The sequence below is a fragment of the Thermobia domestica genome, chromosome 8 (genome assembly GCF_964235325.1).
Source record: "Thermobia domestica chromosome 8, izTheDome1.hap1.1, whole genome shotgun sequence".
In the NCBI taxonomy this organism is placed as follows: domain Eukaryota; kingdom Metazoa; phylum Arthropoda; class Insecta; order Zygentoma; family Lepismatidae; genus Thermobia; species Thermobia domestica.
In genome coordinates, this window is record NC_137461.1 from 115178520 (window position 1) to 115198706 (window position 20187).

The 20187-nt window shown below is 33.8% G+C and overlaps 1 protein-coding gene across 6 annotated transcripts in view; it reads right to left on the bottom strand.

Moving 5' to 3' along the window:
- The window catches only part of LOC145693156 (optomotor-blind protein-like), a 241491-nt gene that overhangs the window by 43152 nt on the left and 178152 nt on the right, over positions 1-20187 (bottom strand). For all 6 annotated transcript variants that reach the window (XM_081768903.1, XM_081768907.1, XM_081768905.1 and 3 more), the window contains exons 4-5: positions 4821-4967; positions 3091-3167 (exon numbers count right to left, since the gene is read on the bottom strand). In XM_081768903.1, coding sequence (XP_081625029.1) covers positions 3091-3167; positions 4821-4967 — 224 coding nt within the window. The remainder of the gene's footprint in view (positions 1-3090; positions 3168-4820; positions 4968-20187) is intronic.

Sequence of the window (20187 nt, forward strand, 5' to 3'; positions counted from 1 at the left end):
ACAGAGAGGAAAGTAACTCGTGGTTTGTAATTAAATTATAGGCATTATTTACAATCTGATAATTGTCAATTTCTTGTCTTGACTGTAAAAGTTTTAGAAAAAAAAATTACAAGGAATCTTAGACATGCGTACTTTCATTTTACCCATATTAAATTACAATATTTTATGTGTCTAATTCAATTTACATTACTGACTTATATAATAAAGTGACTATTAACAGTAATGAAGCTTAATCAGATATTATTTTAACAACAACCCTATTCCTAATGTTACAAATCATTGTCATTTAACGTTGATAGGGTGATAGAGAGACGCCTAGAGAATTATTTGCACAGCCCCGATCTCTTTCTGCAGAAGTCCAACACATATGCGCAGCCACGAATACATACACCTAGACAACTTAGTGCTTGCGTGCACGTAACACTTCATGTAAAACAACATTTATTCATGCATATTACATAACGTTTTTAGAATACAATAAATATATTATAGTACCATATTATTTAATATAAATAAATTAAATAGTTTGGGGACCACGTAGTATAGTGGTCAGAGCGTTGGACTCACGCCACCTAGTCCCGAGTTCGATTCCCGACCGGTGCTTTCCAATTTTCTGCGTCCACCCAGCGTCTTGAGGCAAACTGGGGAGCCACATGAATAAAAGACGTGACGGTCACTAAGTATAGAAAGCTCCTAATATGCCTGTTAGTGACAGGGCGATGAAGCAACGAAGCTTACCACCTATTCGTTGCTAAGCTGGACGTAGTCTAACCAGTCGCTAACAGATGGCGTTGGAGCGGCTCGGGCCCACAAAGGGCTATATATAAAACATAAATAGTGTTTTTATATTAAATACTATAGTATGTGTGAGTATGCAATGGGAGCAGGATTCGTACTTGAACCTCAGCAACTTTACTATTTCATACAGTTCCTACCATACGATGTATACTGGTTTACCAATACTTGATTATATATATATATATATATATATATATATATATATATATATATATATATATATATATATATATATATATATATATATTGACCATATCTATCCATGTATCCATCCATGCGTCCGCCTGCCCCGGGAAACCACAGAATTTTTGATGGATCACCATCAAATTTTGGCCAGGACATAGAGGGTGAAAAGTTTGTAATCATGTTCGTTGATGAAGTTGATATTCAAACCGGAAGTGGTAGAAATTAAACAATTTCCGGTTCTGACGTTGGTCATTACAGAGTAAAAGCGGTTTTCTTCATTCGACTAGGCGCCCCATTTCATTTCCATACTCAACTCTCTATTAAAACCGGAAGTGATACCAATCCACTACAATTTCCAGCTTAATTACTGATTTACAAAGAACAAAATCGATTACATAATAGCGAAAAGCTTTTTTTAAAAATCGATTTAGTATTCTAAGAATGGGTACCATCTTCTCTCTTAACCTTTTATTCAAACAGGAAGTGACAGAAGTCAACTAGTTCCAGTCTTTGGTTGATATAAAGTGAGAAAGATAAAAGCTAGTAATAACGGTTTTCTGCAATTAATTAAGTGTTCCATGAATATATTCCATTTCCACTCTACACTCTCTACTAGACCTGGAAGAGGTAGATATCTACTACTACTTCTGGTTTCAGTATTAACTGAGAAAATATCATGCCATACAAACTTCTCCATGTAGAATGCACGTGCACTTCTACTTGTTTCTTTTTCTCATAGTTGTTCAGAATGATAGGATAACTGCCAACGTGACTATAAACAAATATCCTACTGGGAGGCACACTATAAGACCAATTCATTTGTGTTTTATTCGAAGAATGTTTAGGGTGTTTGCTTATGGTAAGTGTGGTCCTGAATTCAATTCTTATTACGAGCAATAAATTGTCGATATTGATTCAAGCAAGTAACATATTTGGGGACTACTTCAAATTAACAGAAACCGAACTCCTGTTTAGGAACTAAGAAATAACGGCAATGAGGTAGGGGACAGGCGATGGCGATATGTCGATCAATCACGTATCTCTCAACTGAAACTAATATGGCTGGCCATATCCCTTCTGAACGAAACGTCTGGGTATTAATTTTACTTTACTTTTTGATTTTTGTCTCTTTTCAGAAATATGATGATGATATGAGACATTTTATACAGTTTTCCACATGTGTGTTTCGACTGAGTAATGGAACCCGTAATCACATGCACACAAGAGATGGGCACTGTGGTTCAACGGTAGAGAGCTCGCATTTGGTACAAGAGATCCCTGGGTTTCTGGTACAAGAGTTCAAGAGAAAATCCAAAATGTTGTCCACCACAGCAAACTCAGATGGTCTGGGATCGATCCTGGTTCCCATCTCACAAGAAGTAAATGTTCTATCAGTTAACTATCGGTCCCCCCTCGTGTATTAACTAGCTCCTTAGTCAGAAGCTCTATTATAAATATAAAAGTAAACGACATGTTAATTGCAACCCTATTATAAGTGTAAAAGGTAACGATGTATTGATTATAACCCTATTATAGGTCTTAAATCATATCTATGAGATACTGATTGCAGCCCTATTATATGTCTAAAAGGAAACGGTATACTGATTGCAGTCATATTATAAGTCTAAAAGCACAGGACATATGGTTTGCACCCCTATTGAAAGTGTAAAAGGAAACAATATACTGATTGTAGCCCTATTATAAGTCTAAAAACACATGATATATTGATTGCGGCTCTATTATAAGTTTGAAAGATTCGATATACTAATTGTAGCCCTTTATAAGTCTAAAAGTATCTTGTGAAATTACCATCGATTATAAGAAACAAGATTCCTGTAACATTTATACAAATGTATTAAACTCTTACTTACTAGTTTGTTGAGTTGCTGTTAGTAGGGTCTAGGGGAAACTAAACTTCTACCAGAAAATAGTGATCACACACACACACAAACATACACACCATTTAAAAATCTAATTTAGCGAAACGAATCTGTTTTAAATATAGCACGGGAGAGAATACACATTTTCATTAAACTATCATATTGGTTAATAATAAAATAGTAATAAGAAAATAAGAGAAGAGTAATAGAAAATTTAGAGACTTACTTCTTTTCCCGTTTCCCGGCACCAGTATCCCGAAAACCTTTGGCAAAAGGGTTGTTGTCGATTTTCAATTGCGTAATCTATGTAAACAGAAAGAAAAGAAATGGTTAGATAATTCCAAAACTTTCAACTAAAAATCTTAATTTACAAAATACTTCATTCTACAATAACTTAAAAGTAGCTTAGATTTTACACTTACATTTTCATAATGTGAGAGTAATAAAGAATTAATAAGCATGTGTATTCATATTTTTTAAAAAAGAAATCTTCCAAGGTTATTAGCAACATAAAACTGTTTATACTGTATATGGTATGGGGTCAACTAAAGGCAATTCCCCTATGGACGCTCTTCCTTTTGTGACAAAAATATAATGAAAAGTACCAGAATTTTGCAAATCTAACTAGTGCAGGTTCAGTCAATATAATGAAGTGAACTTTAACTAATTTATGTCAATACTTTAGTGAATATTAAAAAAAGAAATCTAAGATAGTCTCATAACGTGTAAGAAAACATCTCCTAGGTTAGGTTATCCTTGCAAATTTTTGGGCTACAGAAATCCCCAGAACAATTACTGTTACGTTAATATTTTATGTATCATGAGTAAGAAACTATCTAGTTTTCAAAAATGTACTTTTAAAAAAATATTAGTGTTACTTACAAATTTACAAAGTAAACAAAATAGTGAGGACAATATCTCCAAATTAATCATTACATATTTCATGTATAGCAATAAATGTACCATTTGCACTAAAATATAGCTAAGAATATCGTAATATAATAGGAGATCCGTTATACATATATAAACAACTTCATTTGTATATTATAATTTATTAAATGTTTTCAAAATCATTCAGTAAAATTACAGTGAAACATTAGCAAATTATCTTAAAATTATAGCAAAATCACGTAATGTTTATTGAAACAATTTCGCTTGTATACCGTAATAAACACTGTAACATCATTTACTAAAATTATTATGAATGATTGGCAAATATACCACGATCTTATCACTGTTACATTACAGCAATGTATTATACAAGGACTAACGTAAAAATACAATCATCTTTGTAATTTAACAGCATTGCATTAGTAATAGCACAGTTGCCAGTAATTTCTTATTATTTTTATTAACAGAATTTTTAAGTATAATGTATGGCAAACCGAGAAAATAAATCGTAAATGTGTGTAATTCAGAAAACAGTACTCCGAAAGTTATAAATAACTTTGAATTAATAACTTTAAGTTATAAACCACTTGGAATAACTTTGAATTTTATATCAACATTAAAGGTAATAGTAAATTGTTGCCAATCAGATAACATTATTTAGTAAAATTAATATTGTTTCGCACTTACACTACACAGAGTGATTATAAAATCTGGAACCATGGGAAAAGTCCATTTTATCTTAATGCAAAGTACACTCCACATAAGTGTCTCCATTCTTAGCACACTTTGAATTCTCTCTTTCTATGCAATATGTGAGGATCTAAACCAGACATTTTATTGGTCAACCTCATTATTTACAGACTATTTACAGTATGTATACTTGAGATTTTAAAAATTCCCTAGATGTTAGCCAAAATTTATAGAATTGAGGTAAGATTACCGTGATACCTAATGTATCGACCATGTTTCTCCCAATCCAGCGACCACGAGACATAACGGAGTACTAATGTTCTAGAATTTAAATACAATCTGCCAATATCGATACATATTTATTAATGTACTTACCTTTTCGTTTTGATACGCTGTAACGGCGATGAATTCGGTTTCTTTAAACACATACGTTCGGAATGTACTATAGGGTAGTTTAAGGATATCGTTGGCACGCACCAAGTGAAACCGTGGTTGGTATTTGTGCATTGAATTTAGTATCGTCTGTAATGAGACAAGAAAAAAGAAAAATATTAAGTTACAGGAAATTTATATATATATTTTTTATCTTAAAAAAAAAGAACAGCAACACCTGGAAAATAGATGGTAGAAATGGTTTTAATTTATTTCAAATATACAGTTTGCTTGCCTAGAAATAACAAATTAGTTTATTTACATCAGTAAAGATTGTGTATTAAGGAAAAAAAAACACATGATTATTATATAAAACTATTAGTATCAGTAATAGAGTTTAGAGCAGTCATTTCCAAGTGGCCGAGCTGTGGCATAGGATCATGGTTTTACAATCTGAGAAAAGCAGAGAGAAATACAAGGAGGAAAGAAGAGGGACTGAGGCAGAAGAGGGGAATAAACTATGCTAAATACAGTAAAGGGGATCACGCGACTTAGTATCCTTTTATATAGGCAATTAGTGATGCGCACGAGATAAGAGTTGGGCTGTCTCGTCTCGAAAACACGTAGTAAAAGTGATGTCTAGTCTCGAAATGTGTATATGTTGCCATTAGAAAATCTCTCCAAATATCAAATCACTCATCTCGAATGTCATCTCGTTTAGTATGAAAGACTATTTAGACAACCAACATTTCTTTGTTACTCTGCAGGTTGTATAGAAGCTAGAAAAAGTTATCAATTTTAAGGAGAATATGGACAACTCCAGTTGATGCAACAGTTACCCATGAACATGACGAATTGAATTTATGAATAAACTTTGCCGATATAATCATTCTAGCTGTTTATTGAAAAAAAAAAAACTGAATCCAAAAATTGGATTTTTATTTTAAACCAACCACTCATTAAGCATCTCCATCTCCAGTATGAAATAAAGTAATGTCAGATACAACAAGCTGTGATTTGTATGTGAGAGTCTTCTGGTCAATACAAGGAGTTATAGATACCATGTCAAACAAACAGTTTTTAAAATGTTCATATAGTATATGTAGTAAAAATATGTATATAGGGTCTAACTCAGAAATTCAGTTGGTGATTCCCTACAAAAAAAATCTTAGTTCATTTTGATAACTTCCAGATTACAATTTAGTGTGGTCGGGACATTTTATATGCTTTCTGTTTAAGCTATTTATATATTAAAGTTGTACTTTGAAATTTACACACGATTTCAAATATATTTTAAAAAATAAATGGAAAATATATCATTTTACAAAGTGAACAAATTAGTATATAAAATATGATTTAAAACTGTTCACGCTGTTCTACTGCAATTTTAAATACTAGAATATACCATCTTTCTAAGTATTAAAAATTTACTTCGCAAAATTTTAATATTGTCCTCTTTTCTCAGTAATTTAAAACGAAAAACACGGTATAAAATTCAATGTATATAGAAATTTCGACTTTTTTATTCATTGGATGTAGCCAATTTATAACATCAAAGACCGAGATTTTTTGGTTTAAAGTATAAAGCTTATATCGCGAAATAATCTTTTTGTGAATCTATAAGCTTTAGTGTGTATGATGTCGAAATTTGTTCAGATTGCGTCTGTTTCTTGGAAAGCAAATCTCGAAAACTTATTACTTTATTTCATACACGAAAAAAGTATTAAAATCAAAATTCTTTTATTTTCACTTTTTAAAATTATTTTTTTATTGTTTATTTTCTAAGAAAAGAGATAAAAAGACTTTCAAAGTTAAATACAGGAGTCGTGTGCCTTCGTTATAAAACCAGGTGTTAGTTCAGCGCAATAACCACTAAATGTGTCCAAAATATCCTTAAGTGAGGCTGAACTTGTAAGCCTCACTTAAGGATATAACACTATGAACGTATCGACAGAATCAATTAGCATATTTAATATATAATCTATAAATGTATTTCTTTTGTCGATATGACTGCATCATTTTCTCCAATCTGTATATTTTCTTTTTTAAAAAAATGATGTCAAAATTATTTTTAAAATAGATGAAAATTCCATTTAATTCCATATTAATAGCAAGACCTTTTTAAACCAAGAAAGCTTAATAAAGGTAATGATTAGCATTCAAGAGCCATAATCGAGAGGTTATGAGTTCAAACTCTGCGGGCTCCCATCTTGGATGAGGATTTCCTATGGTTATTTAATTGGTTATGTGAAATGAATGCCAGAGTGATATCTTTAAATGCAGATAGATCCGGGCCTAATTCCTTCCACTCTAGCATTATTATTGTTGTTAATGTTAATCATCTCAGTGTTAATTGGCATTTAGAGGAACATAGTAGCAGGATGGAGGTCCTCTGGTTTGAGAAGGGAGGTCAAAGGTTTGATTGCAAGTCTATAATTTTTTGATGAAAATCTTTTTTATGTGGATTTTCTCTAGATTTTCTTTTTCCTTCCACCAATTTGTATACTTTTGTGGTGCACAGTGTTTACCTTTAATACGGGAGCCCCTGTTTTGATCCCAGTCCAAAAGTGAATGAATGGTGGGCAACATCAGGTCCGTGGGTTTTCCCGTTTCCTCCATCATTCCCATTCCACCAATTCATTCATAGTCATTCAGTTTTATTAATCATCCTTCTTTGTCAGCCCACAGAGCATAATCGTGGGACGTTAAATTCGAGGTTTCAGCATTCTTTCATCCTCATTCACCCTGATATATCATTCAACTCTTTAAGCTCATAAGACATAACTGTGTGACGTTAAACTAGTAATTTTTATGTATCATCAAGTTACACTTTCCGCTTGTTTATCATATCATTATCCCTGGTGGTATATAAATACGTTAGTGGTCAGTCCGCTGTGAATTGAGCAAAGCGCTCACTCAATGTTTGAGTATCAAGGTGATCCAAAGAGACCTTCTCTGGCGCAGACTAATGGGTTGTAGGAAGAGGACACTCATCCGTTGTAGCAATTACGTAGGAGCTTTTAGCCTGCCGAAGAAGTGGTCAAAGTACTTCTTTCTTTTTTTTTATACCCCTTGTTGATTTTTTTCTTATCTCGAAATAAAATTGAAAGAAAGAAAAAAAACGTTCAGCGGTCCTTGTGTGGTCCCATACCGACTAATGTGAAACGACTGTCACTAAAAGGCACAGGTGTCTAATTGGTGGACGTTTTGTGTGTTGACCTCGTATTGGTAGCTACCTGTAACATACGCTGCTACCATCTGAAGGCGCCGGCAAAGCTATACAGCAAAAGTCGCCATAACAGATCTGAAGGGGGAACTGAAAAACACTTAGCGCTTATCTTCAGAGCCAGGCAAACAATCACAACGCTTGTGTCAATATCAATTTTCTTCTTTCTTCCTTTTTCTCCTTCTGCTTCTCTTGTCTTGTCCTCTTGTGCGCCGCGAAGACTGGTCCTTCTACTTCTCTTATATATAAAAAAAAGTACGAATTCTGCTCCGCACGTTTTGTTATTGTTGAAAAGCTCTTCTTGATGCTTGGATGGAATGAAATATGCAGTGTGCGCATAGACAGCAAGAAAAACAATTAGAAAATTACCATATCTATGGGCTCATACCATAAAGAAAACTAAAATGTACTTATAACTTAGGAAATATTGAAACTTTATAAATGGCAAGCTTTGCAAAGTTAATATGCTGTAGGTCTAACTAGAAGTAAACTGTATTTTCCTCGTGCCAGGAAAGTGTTCGAACTTTACAAAAGGAAAACCTTGCAGAGTAACATCTAGTAATTAGAAACAACCTGCATCTTCCTCGTTTCAGAAAAGTGTTCGAATTTTACCGAATAACATCTAATAATTAGAAATAACCTACATCTTTCTCGTTTCAGAAAAGTGTTCGAACTTTACAAAAGGAAAACTACAGAGTAACTTCTAATAACTGAAAGTAAACGGTATTTTCCTTGTGTCAGGAAAATGTTCGAAGTTCACAAACGGCAAACTTTACAAAATAACATCTAATAATTAGAAATGGCCTATATATATATATATCCATCGTTTTAGGCAAATGATTTCTAGTTAAGTATGATGTCAAATTACTCTTTTGTGTTTTCACAACTTAGCTTGTAACTATATATTTACATTTTCGAGCAAAAATAGCCTATTTAAACAGATGAACATTTTTCAGTTACATAATATTTTAACTTACAGAACAAATGCTAATAACTAGCAATAAATTATTCTCGTTTAAATACAAAAATAGCCTAGATGAGCAGGTTAACTTGCGCTCTTGTACTCTATCAACTAGCAAAGTAACAGGTAATAATTGGAGTTATATATTCCTTAGTTTGGGCGAACGTATTCAAATCAAGTAGGTGCCATTTTCAGAATAACTAGAGTGAGTAATAACTAGAGTCATATCTTGCTCGTTTCAAACTGGTCAGCTTGCACGTTTGCTCTCTTCTCATCTTAAAAGAGGAATGATGCTAATAACTAGAGATTATTTCCTTCGTTTTAGGAGAATGTAACCAAATTAAGCAAGACGAATTTTTGAACTTTTGTCACTTACAGAGTAACAGCTTATAATTAGAGGTGTGTTATCCGATTTCATATGGTCGTATTCAATCAACTTACAGAGAAATAACAAATAACTATGAATTCTTAAAAAAAAAAGTCACAAAATTAAGCAAAGTATCTAGTTGACCTCACTTATGACCGCTGTATCTTTTCAATTCACAAGTAAAAAGGAAAAAGAAAAGAAATTTATTACATAGACGGTAGCAGAATATCCTGTATATTACGGAAGTATTTATTTTCTATTTATTTTTTTATTATTGATTCTTTTTAAATGTAATGTAGGAAGATTAGTTTTACACGCAGAGGTACAAATCTTTTGCTAACTAGAGTCTGATAGAGGAAGTAAGAACCGTAGGGATTAGGGGAAGAGTAAAAAGCGGTCACTACACAGCCTCTGTCATCAACATTCTGCGGTATCAGCAAAATTCCAGTTGGTATATTGCTCCTCAGTGGAAAAAAAAAGTTTTGTCAAGGGGGCAAACGTGCCGCCGTTTTACTCAAGAAATCACATCCTACCCCAAGAAAATTACAGGCCCATTTTCTTCAATTGTTACTCAATTGTTCTTTCTGCCCACAGTTTCATTCTTGCCTTTTTAACTTCTCATTTTTTTCTTTGCTTCTTGTTCATCATTTTTTCTCTTGTTCTTCTTTTTCCGCTCTCCACCCTCGCTGCATACTGTCTTCATCGTTATCCTCCAAGAGAAGGGTTGGCAGCACTAAGAAACTTTGCATCATTTATTTTTACTAAATATTGGAGCTGTAATGGTTTTGCAACTTTAAATATAGCAAACTTGCAACAGCATCAATTTTTACATATTTTTATTCTAATCTATTGTCCAACTTGGCTATTCTTACTTCAACAGATACATCCAACTTATAGTACAACTAAAGGAATTATTGCTTATGTATCGCATTATGTCATACGACTACGCCTACATAAGCTGCCAAAGAGATCTTCTTTTCGGATCAGCAACCTGTCGATTAGTTTGACACATTCTTTTCACTCTTCTCTATTTTGAACCAGATTTTTCATTTCTATGATCAAAGACTTACGCAGAGAGTGCCCCCCTTCCCCGAAATCCCAACTTTTCCATAAATTTGGTCTAATTTTAGGCATAATTTTACAAATCTTACCATAATTTATCGTCATATTGAATTTGGAACCCCCAAAATAAATTCCTGCATACGTCCCTGCTATGAACCTTTTCTGCCCTACACCTTATTTATATGGCCAGTGCCGGTATATTCAATCGGTACTTCCTCTAGGTATTTTGTTTTTTTAATTTTATGGTTCCTTCCATAGCTAAAAGCGTAATTACTTTCCAAATCGTCTGCAATAAATTTCTCCAATCATTATATACACTTCTTCATTTATTACGGTCAACTTAAAAGATTTTGATCTATAATAGTCTTATCATATCAATCCATGTTAGATAGTGGCTGTATTCGGCTCTTAATCGGAAAATTCTGTGTACTAGATTTCTCTGTAAAATTATAATGAATAATTGGAAAATATGCTCTCATAGCATTGATGTTAAATTACAATCAAAAGTATAGCGAGTAATATGATTGGTAGCTAAACAACAAGTTGTTGTTTATATCATTTATCGTTATTTTAATATCAATCATTATATTTTAATAACAACTGAATTGTAATTTACTCATGTTACTCAGAATGTAATTTACAAATATGCTGTGACAGTTTAATTGTTAGTTTTTGATGTAATTTTATTGAAAACTCAGCCTTGTTTATCTCAAAGTATCATTTTGGTATATATATATATTCACACACACACACACACACATATATATATATATATATATATATATATATATATATATATATATATATATGATCAATGTTGCTGTTATATACTTATTTGTAATATTGTCATGAAAAGTTTCATCTCCGTCCTGAAATCCAGAGAATAAGAAATAAAAATCGAATTACTGTAGATATTTTGTTTTTCATCCCTTTTCGACCCTCCTACTGATGATTTTTAAAAGAAATAAAACAGAAGATTTTTTATGCTACTAGTCTCACGATCAGTAAACTTGGCATAGTTTGTCCATTTTAAACAAAACCTGCAACATGACAGGCAAGCAGATAATTGCGCTGCTCTAACGACAACAGGCGAACGAGTATTCAGATAACACATAAGCGAACGATCAGATTCGATGATGGAATGCTTACCTCTGACATTGCCTCCGTGAGCAAAGTGTGCTGTGATGTGATACAACAGTAGCGGCGATGCGATGCGTTAATATTATCTCAGTGCAAAGTAAGCCAATGGTTAATTTCATATTAAAAAGGAAAGAAACGATGTCTGCATTGCATTTGGTCGTGACTTCTGTACATTTGCTTAGTAGACATATATTGTTGGAAGCAAATCATATCGTACTGTGAGTCTAGGAGGCTAGACACACTTTCAGATTACATGGAGACCACTATTTTCCGTAATTATTACATGCCAAATTGTCTAAATAATAAGTCTATTTTAACTACTTCAACTAGAACAACAACTAACTACTACTACTACTACTACTACTACTACTACTACTACTACTACTACTACTACTACTACTACTACTACTACTACTACTAATAATAATAATAATAATAATAATAATAATAATAATAATAATATTTCAGTGTTATCAATGTGGGTGATGGTGCTAGATTTCTAACGTGCACAATAATCCATTTTAACTAGTAAAATTAACAATTTCTTTAGCCAAACAATAATTTTGGAAACATTTAGTTTCTTTCCGAGAAAGTATGCAGAGGGACACAAAATTAACAAACACAGCCTACATGATTATCGTTGATGTTAGAGAACATCAAGTTTTCAACATAGTCAGATAGATAGTCAAGTGGTCATCTTTTGAGGTTGCTTGTTTCAAATTACACAATTTCCAAAGCCAATTTACTAATAAAAAATAATAACGTGAGGATAAACATATTTAGATTACTTAGAATATGATTTTGTACCTCGTTCAGATTCAGATTAACGTATCGAGCGGATTCTGCAACAATTTTTAAAGAGTACCCTGGCAACGCTGTAAGCAAGGGAAAATTGAGAGATATATCTATTCCTAAAAGCGGGGTGAGGTTAATATTGATCCTGGATAGCAGAAGGGAAAAAATTAAGGGGGAGGAAGAAAAGGGACATCAGGAGAAAACTACACGCTTCTGTACTATGTGACTTGGAACGAGGGATGCGTGAAAGGAAGGAGGTATGCTTAGAAGTTCAGCCAAACGAAGTGATGTGTGTGTGTGTGTGTGTGTCTTCGTGTATCGACTCGGGCAGAAGATGAACCGTCGGTAGCTTTGTACGCGTCTCTTCCGCCTCAATTGAAAAGACAGTCCTTTTTTTCTTTTTTTTATCTCTTGTTCCTAATGAAAAGTTGGACCCCTAAAAACATCCCTTGTACTGCGTAAATGTGTGTGAGTGTGTGTGTGTGTGTGTTTGTGTTGACTTAGGACAGACAAGGCTCACCACCGAGTTGAAAGCCGCAAAGACAATTGCTAGCTAAAGCTAATAACAATGGACTTCAAGCATTAAAGGGGCGAGATGAAAAATACTGACCAAGTAACTTAATATTCTGCATTATTACTACTATATGCTTTACTTCAAAATCTTCAACTTTTTTTCACTGAATTTAGCAAATCTCAATTAGAAGCACATACCCTATGTTTCATATGCTTAACATTAACTCCCAATTAATGTTAAAACAGGATCAGTGGCGTAGCACACTTTTGCGCCACCCCCCCCCCCACAAAGTATAGAGAAGGGGCCCTAGTCGTAAAGCCGATAGAAGTAAGGTTGAAGTTCTACTTCTTTAAATCTTTATTCATAGCAGGATTTGGGGCCCTCTATACCTCGGCCCCTCCGCACTGCGGGGGTTGCGGGGGCAGCTGCTACGCCACTGAACAGGATAGTTCCATGTAATTCCCCCTAATTCTTGTTCTAAATTGCAATTAATGATCTCTCTGTGTGTATGTAAATTTGGCTAAGTCTAAGCCTAACTTTGCTGGCTAATAACTTGAGAACGAAAGATGAGTTGCTTACTAGACTAGCCGACACGATTTCCGTGACGAGATACGAGATCTCTTTCAATAGAAACAGAAATACTTTTTCCAAGACAAGATCGAGTTCTTCCAATAGTACAAATACATTTCTCAAGATAAAAATAGAGCACTTCCAATAGACAAAAACACCTTCCAAGACAAGACAGAGATCTTCTAATAGATACAAATACACATTTTAAGACGGGACAGAGCTCTTCTAATAGACCAAAAACAACTTCCAAGACAAAACAAAATTCTGCCAATAGAAACGAATTCACTTTTCAAAACAATTCAAAGTTATTCCAATAGAACAAAAACACCTTCCAAAACAAGACAGAGTACTTCTATACTTTCCACGACAAGACGAATTCTTCCAATAAATACAAATACACTTTCCAAGACAAGATTAAATTCTTTCAATAGAAAGAGATATACTTTTTTCCAAGGCAAGACAGAGTTCTTCCAATAGAACAGATATACTTTCGGTGACGAAATATCACTTTCACGACACTTTTTCAAGCCGAGTCGAGAGGACCTCAACTTTTCTTCCATGAGCAACTCTAGCCAAAGATCTGCACAGGAAAATACTTCACACGCATAGTACATAGGTCAAGATCTACTTGCATGCCGATTGGATCAAGTTTTTTGGATCACGTACGATATAGGATAGATAGTACCTATACTCTTTAAAGTTCGCAACCTGTACTTTGATAGTTCATGGCTCGGAAATCAAATCTGTGTACAGACAGATATTTTACTTAAGTATACTTGCCAAGTAGGATCGGATGAGTTCTCACAAACATGCTGTATCATACAGTATATTCTTCCAATATTTCTTACTTGAATTAGAACAAAATAATCATCCCGAGTAACTGTTTGATTTTGTTTATGGAATTAACGAATACATTTTCCAAGACAAGACAGAGTTCTTTCAATAGAAACACATACTTTCTGAGACAAGTTTCCCAATAAAAACAAATAGCCCTACTTTCTTAGACGAGACAGAGTTCTTCCAATAATCGAAAATTTCAAATAATTTTAACGGTGCTTTATATATATAATATGTAGAAAAGTCGTTAAACTCGGCAAATCTTTTGTTCATTACAATGGTTATCCTCAACTTAATTCATGTGATCAACTTTTAACATACAGTATTAGCCAAATTCATTAAAACATATTAACTTACTCATAGCTTCCTTGATATGCTTTATTGAAGCTTACTAAGCATTTTTTAGCCAGATTTAGTCAAATTCTTTAAAATATTACTAGTTTCCTCGATATGATTTTATTCATATAACTTCCATAAAAGCTTATTATTTTATAACTTTTTTTTATTAATTTTTATTAATTAAGTCACTGACTGTAAATTGTTTCTCAAACAAACAAAAAAAAACTATGAATCTGTTTTTGCAAAATATTACGTACGGTATCATGGCCAAATATATGTACATGAGGAAACCGGTATAAAACAAAACAAAACTGTTCGTGACAATAGCAGCTGGCACTAACCGATGTGAACACTATTCAAATATCACACATGGTGGTGTTGCGTGTTAACCTGACTCCCGTGATCGTCCCAACACTTCGGTCTCGAGCCATGAATGCGCGAGAAAATGTAGATACTGCTTTTTTTTTCTGACTCCGCCTACATCGAAGAAAAAATAATAAATAAATATGCTTTTGTTCAATAGCTGCGACTGTTCGATATTTCATGCATCAACATTTACTTACCAAATGTTAGGGTTTATTATTATTATTATAGTTTGCAAGCAAATTGAATTAAATTAATTATAGCGTTCAATTTAGTTTGTTCTTCTTTGCTTTTTTTAACTTAACATTATAGTTTATCCGTTTTAATCTAGGACCTATAATGTGACAGTAATCCTCTGAGATGAAGTGCTAACAAATGTGAACAGAAAATATATAGACGATCAATCAGATTTCCCTGTGCATGATACGCTAAGAAAATGTTTTTATTCCTTGACATAAATACATGTGATTTCGATTTTGGTGCAATTTACCACAGTATTGTTATTGCTTATTCATCTTATCTCATCGTCGTGACTATTAACACATGATTGACGTAGCAGTTAAGGGTTGCCAGACGACTATACTTAGTGCAATAGTTATAATCGTATAATATCTACAATAACAAAACGAAACGAGAAATAGGCTATGTATATTGATAGTTATTGCTGTTATCATGTGAAGCATGTGTAGAAAACCACTCGTCTCCGCTCACAACCCAATAACTCCACGTAAACACAACAGCTATTTTACAAGAAAAAAAGAAGCAATTACACACACACACACACACACACACACACACACACACACACACACAAGGACACCGTGGTCTCGTGGTTAGAGCGTTGGACTCACATCCACGTGGTTCTGGGTTCGATTCCCGGGCAGCTTCGTGAGGCAAACTGGGGAGCCACGTGAATGAAAGACGTGAAGACGTGACGGCTACTAGATCTAGAAAGCTCCCGATACGTCGGTTAGTGACACTGCCAAGCGGGGTGCTAACTAACCATGTGCTTGTCGCTAGACTGGACGTAGTTCAGTCAGTCGCTGACAGATGGCGTTGGAGCGACTCCGGCCCTTAAATGGGTTTCATTTTATATATAATGTTTGTTAGTGTTCATCGCATTGCGTTGGTAATGAAAATGTATTGCTCCACTGATGCAGATTATACGTATAAACTACACTATTCTTTTCCACGTATTCTTCAATGAGATGGATTAAAATTCCTCAAAAATACTAAGGGAAAAGTCGGTAAAAGGAAAGAGAGAACGACTTTTAGATAAAAATTAAAAGCGAGAAAAGCTATTGAAGTTAACCGTTTTTTTTTTTTTTTTTGTACCTGAAAAAAGCAGGAAAGTCAAAACGAAAACGGCGCCATACCGACGAAAGGCTTTTTTTTCAATATATATATATATATATATGTAAAAAATAAAGAATGAACCTGTTATCTTGTGAAACGGAATGTGTGCGCTGTTTCCTTGGTAACGTGTCTATAGATGATACGCAAAAAGAATAAGAAAGTGGGAGAAGAGACAGGAACGCTGTTCACCCTTCCCTCTCGTTCAAACGGAATGTACTGACCTTACTAAGATTTATACTTTTTTAAAAAATTTCTTTTAATATAAGGATGAACTTGCCGGAAGTTGAAAAAAAAAAAAAGCAAAAAGGAAATTCTTTAGGTGCATAAATACAAATATTCTTGTTTTCATAAGTTATATAGCTGACGTTGAGAAATACCAACGAAACTACATTCAACAACATGGCGATTATTTTACATCAATGTACAAAATTAAGCACTGGTAAACATAAACATGACTTCCTTGTTTCTTAACAATGATAAAAAAATGGTACATGGCTGATCGGGGGTGGTTCACCTGGTCGTAAGCCCCCCTCCGAACTTCGGTACTCGACATACATTTTTGCACTTTCTTAAGAAAACTATGGTTGTTCTAGGAGAAATATGGTTGATGTAGCTTAAAGATTTACACTACAATTCCGGATCTTACTCCATGGTCTACTATTGGATCTTTCTTTTCTTATAAAACAAGTTAGGTTTCTTATTTTTATTGAGAATATAGATGTCAGTACTTTAAAATGGCATCTTTTTATCGGATTCAATACTACGTATACGTAGTAACTACAGTGGTGAACCCCCGAACACAAATTTCTGGGAGCGCTCCCATATACGTTCAAACATTAATTGAATTTCTTAGTTATAAGGTACTACAACTAGAACATACGAAAAAATCTCTAACCGGCTTTTTAGATTTTATGTGGTCAAATTATTGGCTTTCATTGAAACTTTTTTCCTACACTTCACCATATCTTAATGTAAATTACTATGCAATATTTGAATCTCAGCATTATCATAGATATAGGAAGGCAAGATTCCAATAAACGGAACAACACCATAAAAGATGGAGAGGCGTACGAAAAATTGAATATTATTTTTGTTTCATTTGACTGTCTAATGGTGTTTTAAAGAAATATGTGAATTTATCGTTTCTGATGAGGTTGAGAAAATTATTTTGCTGTCTCAACTTTGGAAGGTCGCACTTAGTCACAGTGCGTGAACTTATTTGAAACATGTTGATAAGGATTTTTTTTTTCGAGAGCTAATGTTTTCACAATTGTTAGTTTTTATGAAAATTATTGCAAATAGTAGCTGTTATACTGTTAAATGTGTGTGTAAATTTTTTTTTAAAAATAACTTCTAGCAAAACTGCCTTTTTTTTGGGGGGGCGGCTACGATCTACCAGCCGGCTCATAGCACTCATGCCTTTGTGGTGATGTGCGGTTAGCACATTGGCTCTCCTCGCCGTTAAATGTTGGCTTTCTAGACCAAAGTTCGATTCTTCTTTCAAGTAGATCCCCAATTGTCTTTATGATACAGGGTTGACGCCACAATGCCAACATCATTTGCTGACTATGGACAGATCTCACATCTTTTTCCTCTGACCATATCCAGCACTGCTGGACTCTGTTACCATTAGTAAAAGACAAACCAATAGAGACAAATCTGTTAATTAATCGTGATCTTTTTTATATGTGCGGTGCCCAAATAAGTGAACAATCTGTTTCTGCAGGATTAAAAAAAAAAAAAAAAACTATCAGTTATTATTGACAAATGTTATTTTAGCGCCATAAAATTTATTTTTATTTTTCAAAACTAAGCATAAGAATTGACCCCCAGATACTCCATTTTGTTCGGTAGCTCTCATTTTAGGACATAGGGATAGTTAAACAAAAACTGAAGATTTATCATAATTTTGAACTATAACTTATTACCCATATTGTACATACTATTGTCTTACTAGTGACATGATGAATCTCTTGAGGTGACGTCACTACCGTACAGCATAAATTTTTTGGCTACCAAATAAAAGAAAAAAACTAGTTTTTCTCCAAACTGCATACGAGGATTTACAATTACACATATCCTTTTAAAAAAAAAATATCGATTTGTATCTTTCTCACATCTTTGGACTTTTTTGCGTTTTACTCCAATAATACGAAATTTAAGAGCTAGGAACAAACATCAGTATTAAATCGTTATTGAAATTTCACAGATACCGTGTGCATTGAGGCTTTTTTTTTTTTTTTTTTTTTTTTTTTTTTTTACTAAAATGCTATCTAAACGTTAAAAAGTACCCGATCTGTCTATCTTCCCCTATTCCAGTTGAAGTAATCCATCAGTTTTAGGTTGACAGTGGCGCGTAGGAGCAGTTTCACGATGTTTGAGGCGGAGTCAAAACCAAGCGAGGTTACACTGTTCGACACGACCCGACGTGGTTCTCACTTCGCCTGTCATTCAATCAACCTGTCAGCTAGGCGGACACGATTAATGCATCAGTAATTCAAGTTACGGAGGAAGGAGGGGAGGTTCAGGAGGACAGAAAGCGACAATATAAGCGTAGAGAGAGAGAGGGAGAGAGAGAGTACTGTAAAACTTCAGTGGAAAATAAAAGAGAGAAAAACTAACAGCATATTATATTCATAATGCAGTAGTACTAAAAGTAATAAAAGAGAATTGTATAAATATGGTTAGCGCTTACATAGCCTAGTTAGATCTATATTCCGCGTAAATCGATCACAAAAATGACTATTCTGTACCGTATGTCCGTATACATATAGCTATAGCCCCCCCCCCCCCGCCCTGAGACTCAGGTATACACAGGACAAAATGGGCTTCAATCCTGCTTTACATTAGATAAAACTTCAAACTATGGTTTATCCCCTCCCTTGATGATATCCTGAATCCGCCACTATATATATATATATATATATATATATATATATATATATATATATATATATATATATATATATATATATATATACGAGATTAAGAGCATGGATAGCAAAGAAACTTTCTGATCAGCTGTTGTGGTAATCGTCACAAAATACAATCATTCTAAGATAGGTATATCCAGTGCTTATATGCAAGGGAGGAATCCGGTTTTTAACTATGCAAGGGAGGAATCTGGTTTTTAACTCCTTGATCAAGATATTATGCAAAAATAAACATGTACAGTATTAAGATGTATACAAACACCTGAAATGGTATGAACTTAACAACTTGAACCCTCTTGATGAAATTGTCTGTACGCCACTGGCTATCTCAACAACTTCTAATAAATGAAGGCAATTTGGAAAGGTATTGCTCCACTTTGCAAAAGAAGAAATAGAACTCCGACTTCCCTATTAAAAGTGAATTAAAGAAAATTAAAGTACACTGCCATGGCAATTGTAAATATTTTCACAGTCTGATGTAGGTAACACTAAATCAAAAAATTTGTTCATCTCTGTCTGAACTTTTTCAATATGAGAGTTTCGCTACCGTTTAATTATTAAGAGTTGCGTCAGCAATAAGCAGAAGCGATTTTTTCTTAAATGTCGATTTGACACAGAAGTTTTTTTTTTCTGCTGCTATTTTATTTATACTGTATTTCCACAACAGTATTCTACATTTCAAATTTGTCAATAGTTGGGAGTATTACTTTTTTTTCACTATGGTACTGAAGATCCTGCATATAATCAAATGGTTTGCACTTGTGCGGATAGCCCCCAAATCGTTAACAAACAGTGACATAGATTTCGGCATCGACCCCGAATCCTAAGGCAATTTAGCAATTATTTAATTAACACGTTTGGAAACTCCGGTCTAAAAAGTCACAAATAATTGTGATAAGAGCTGCGA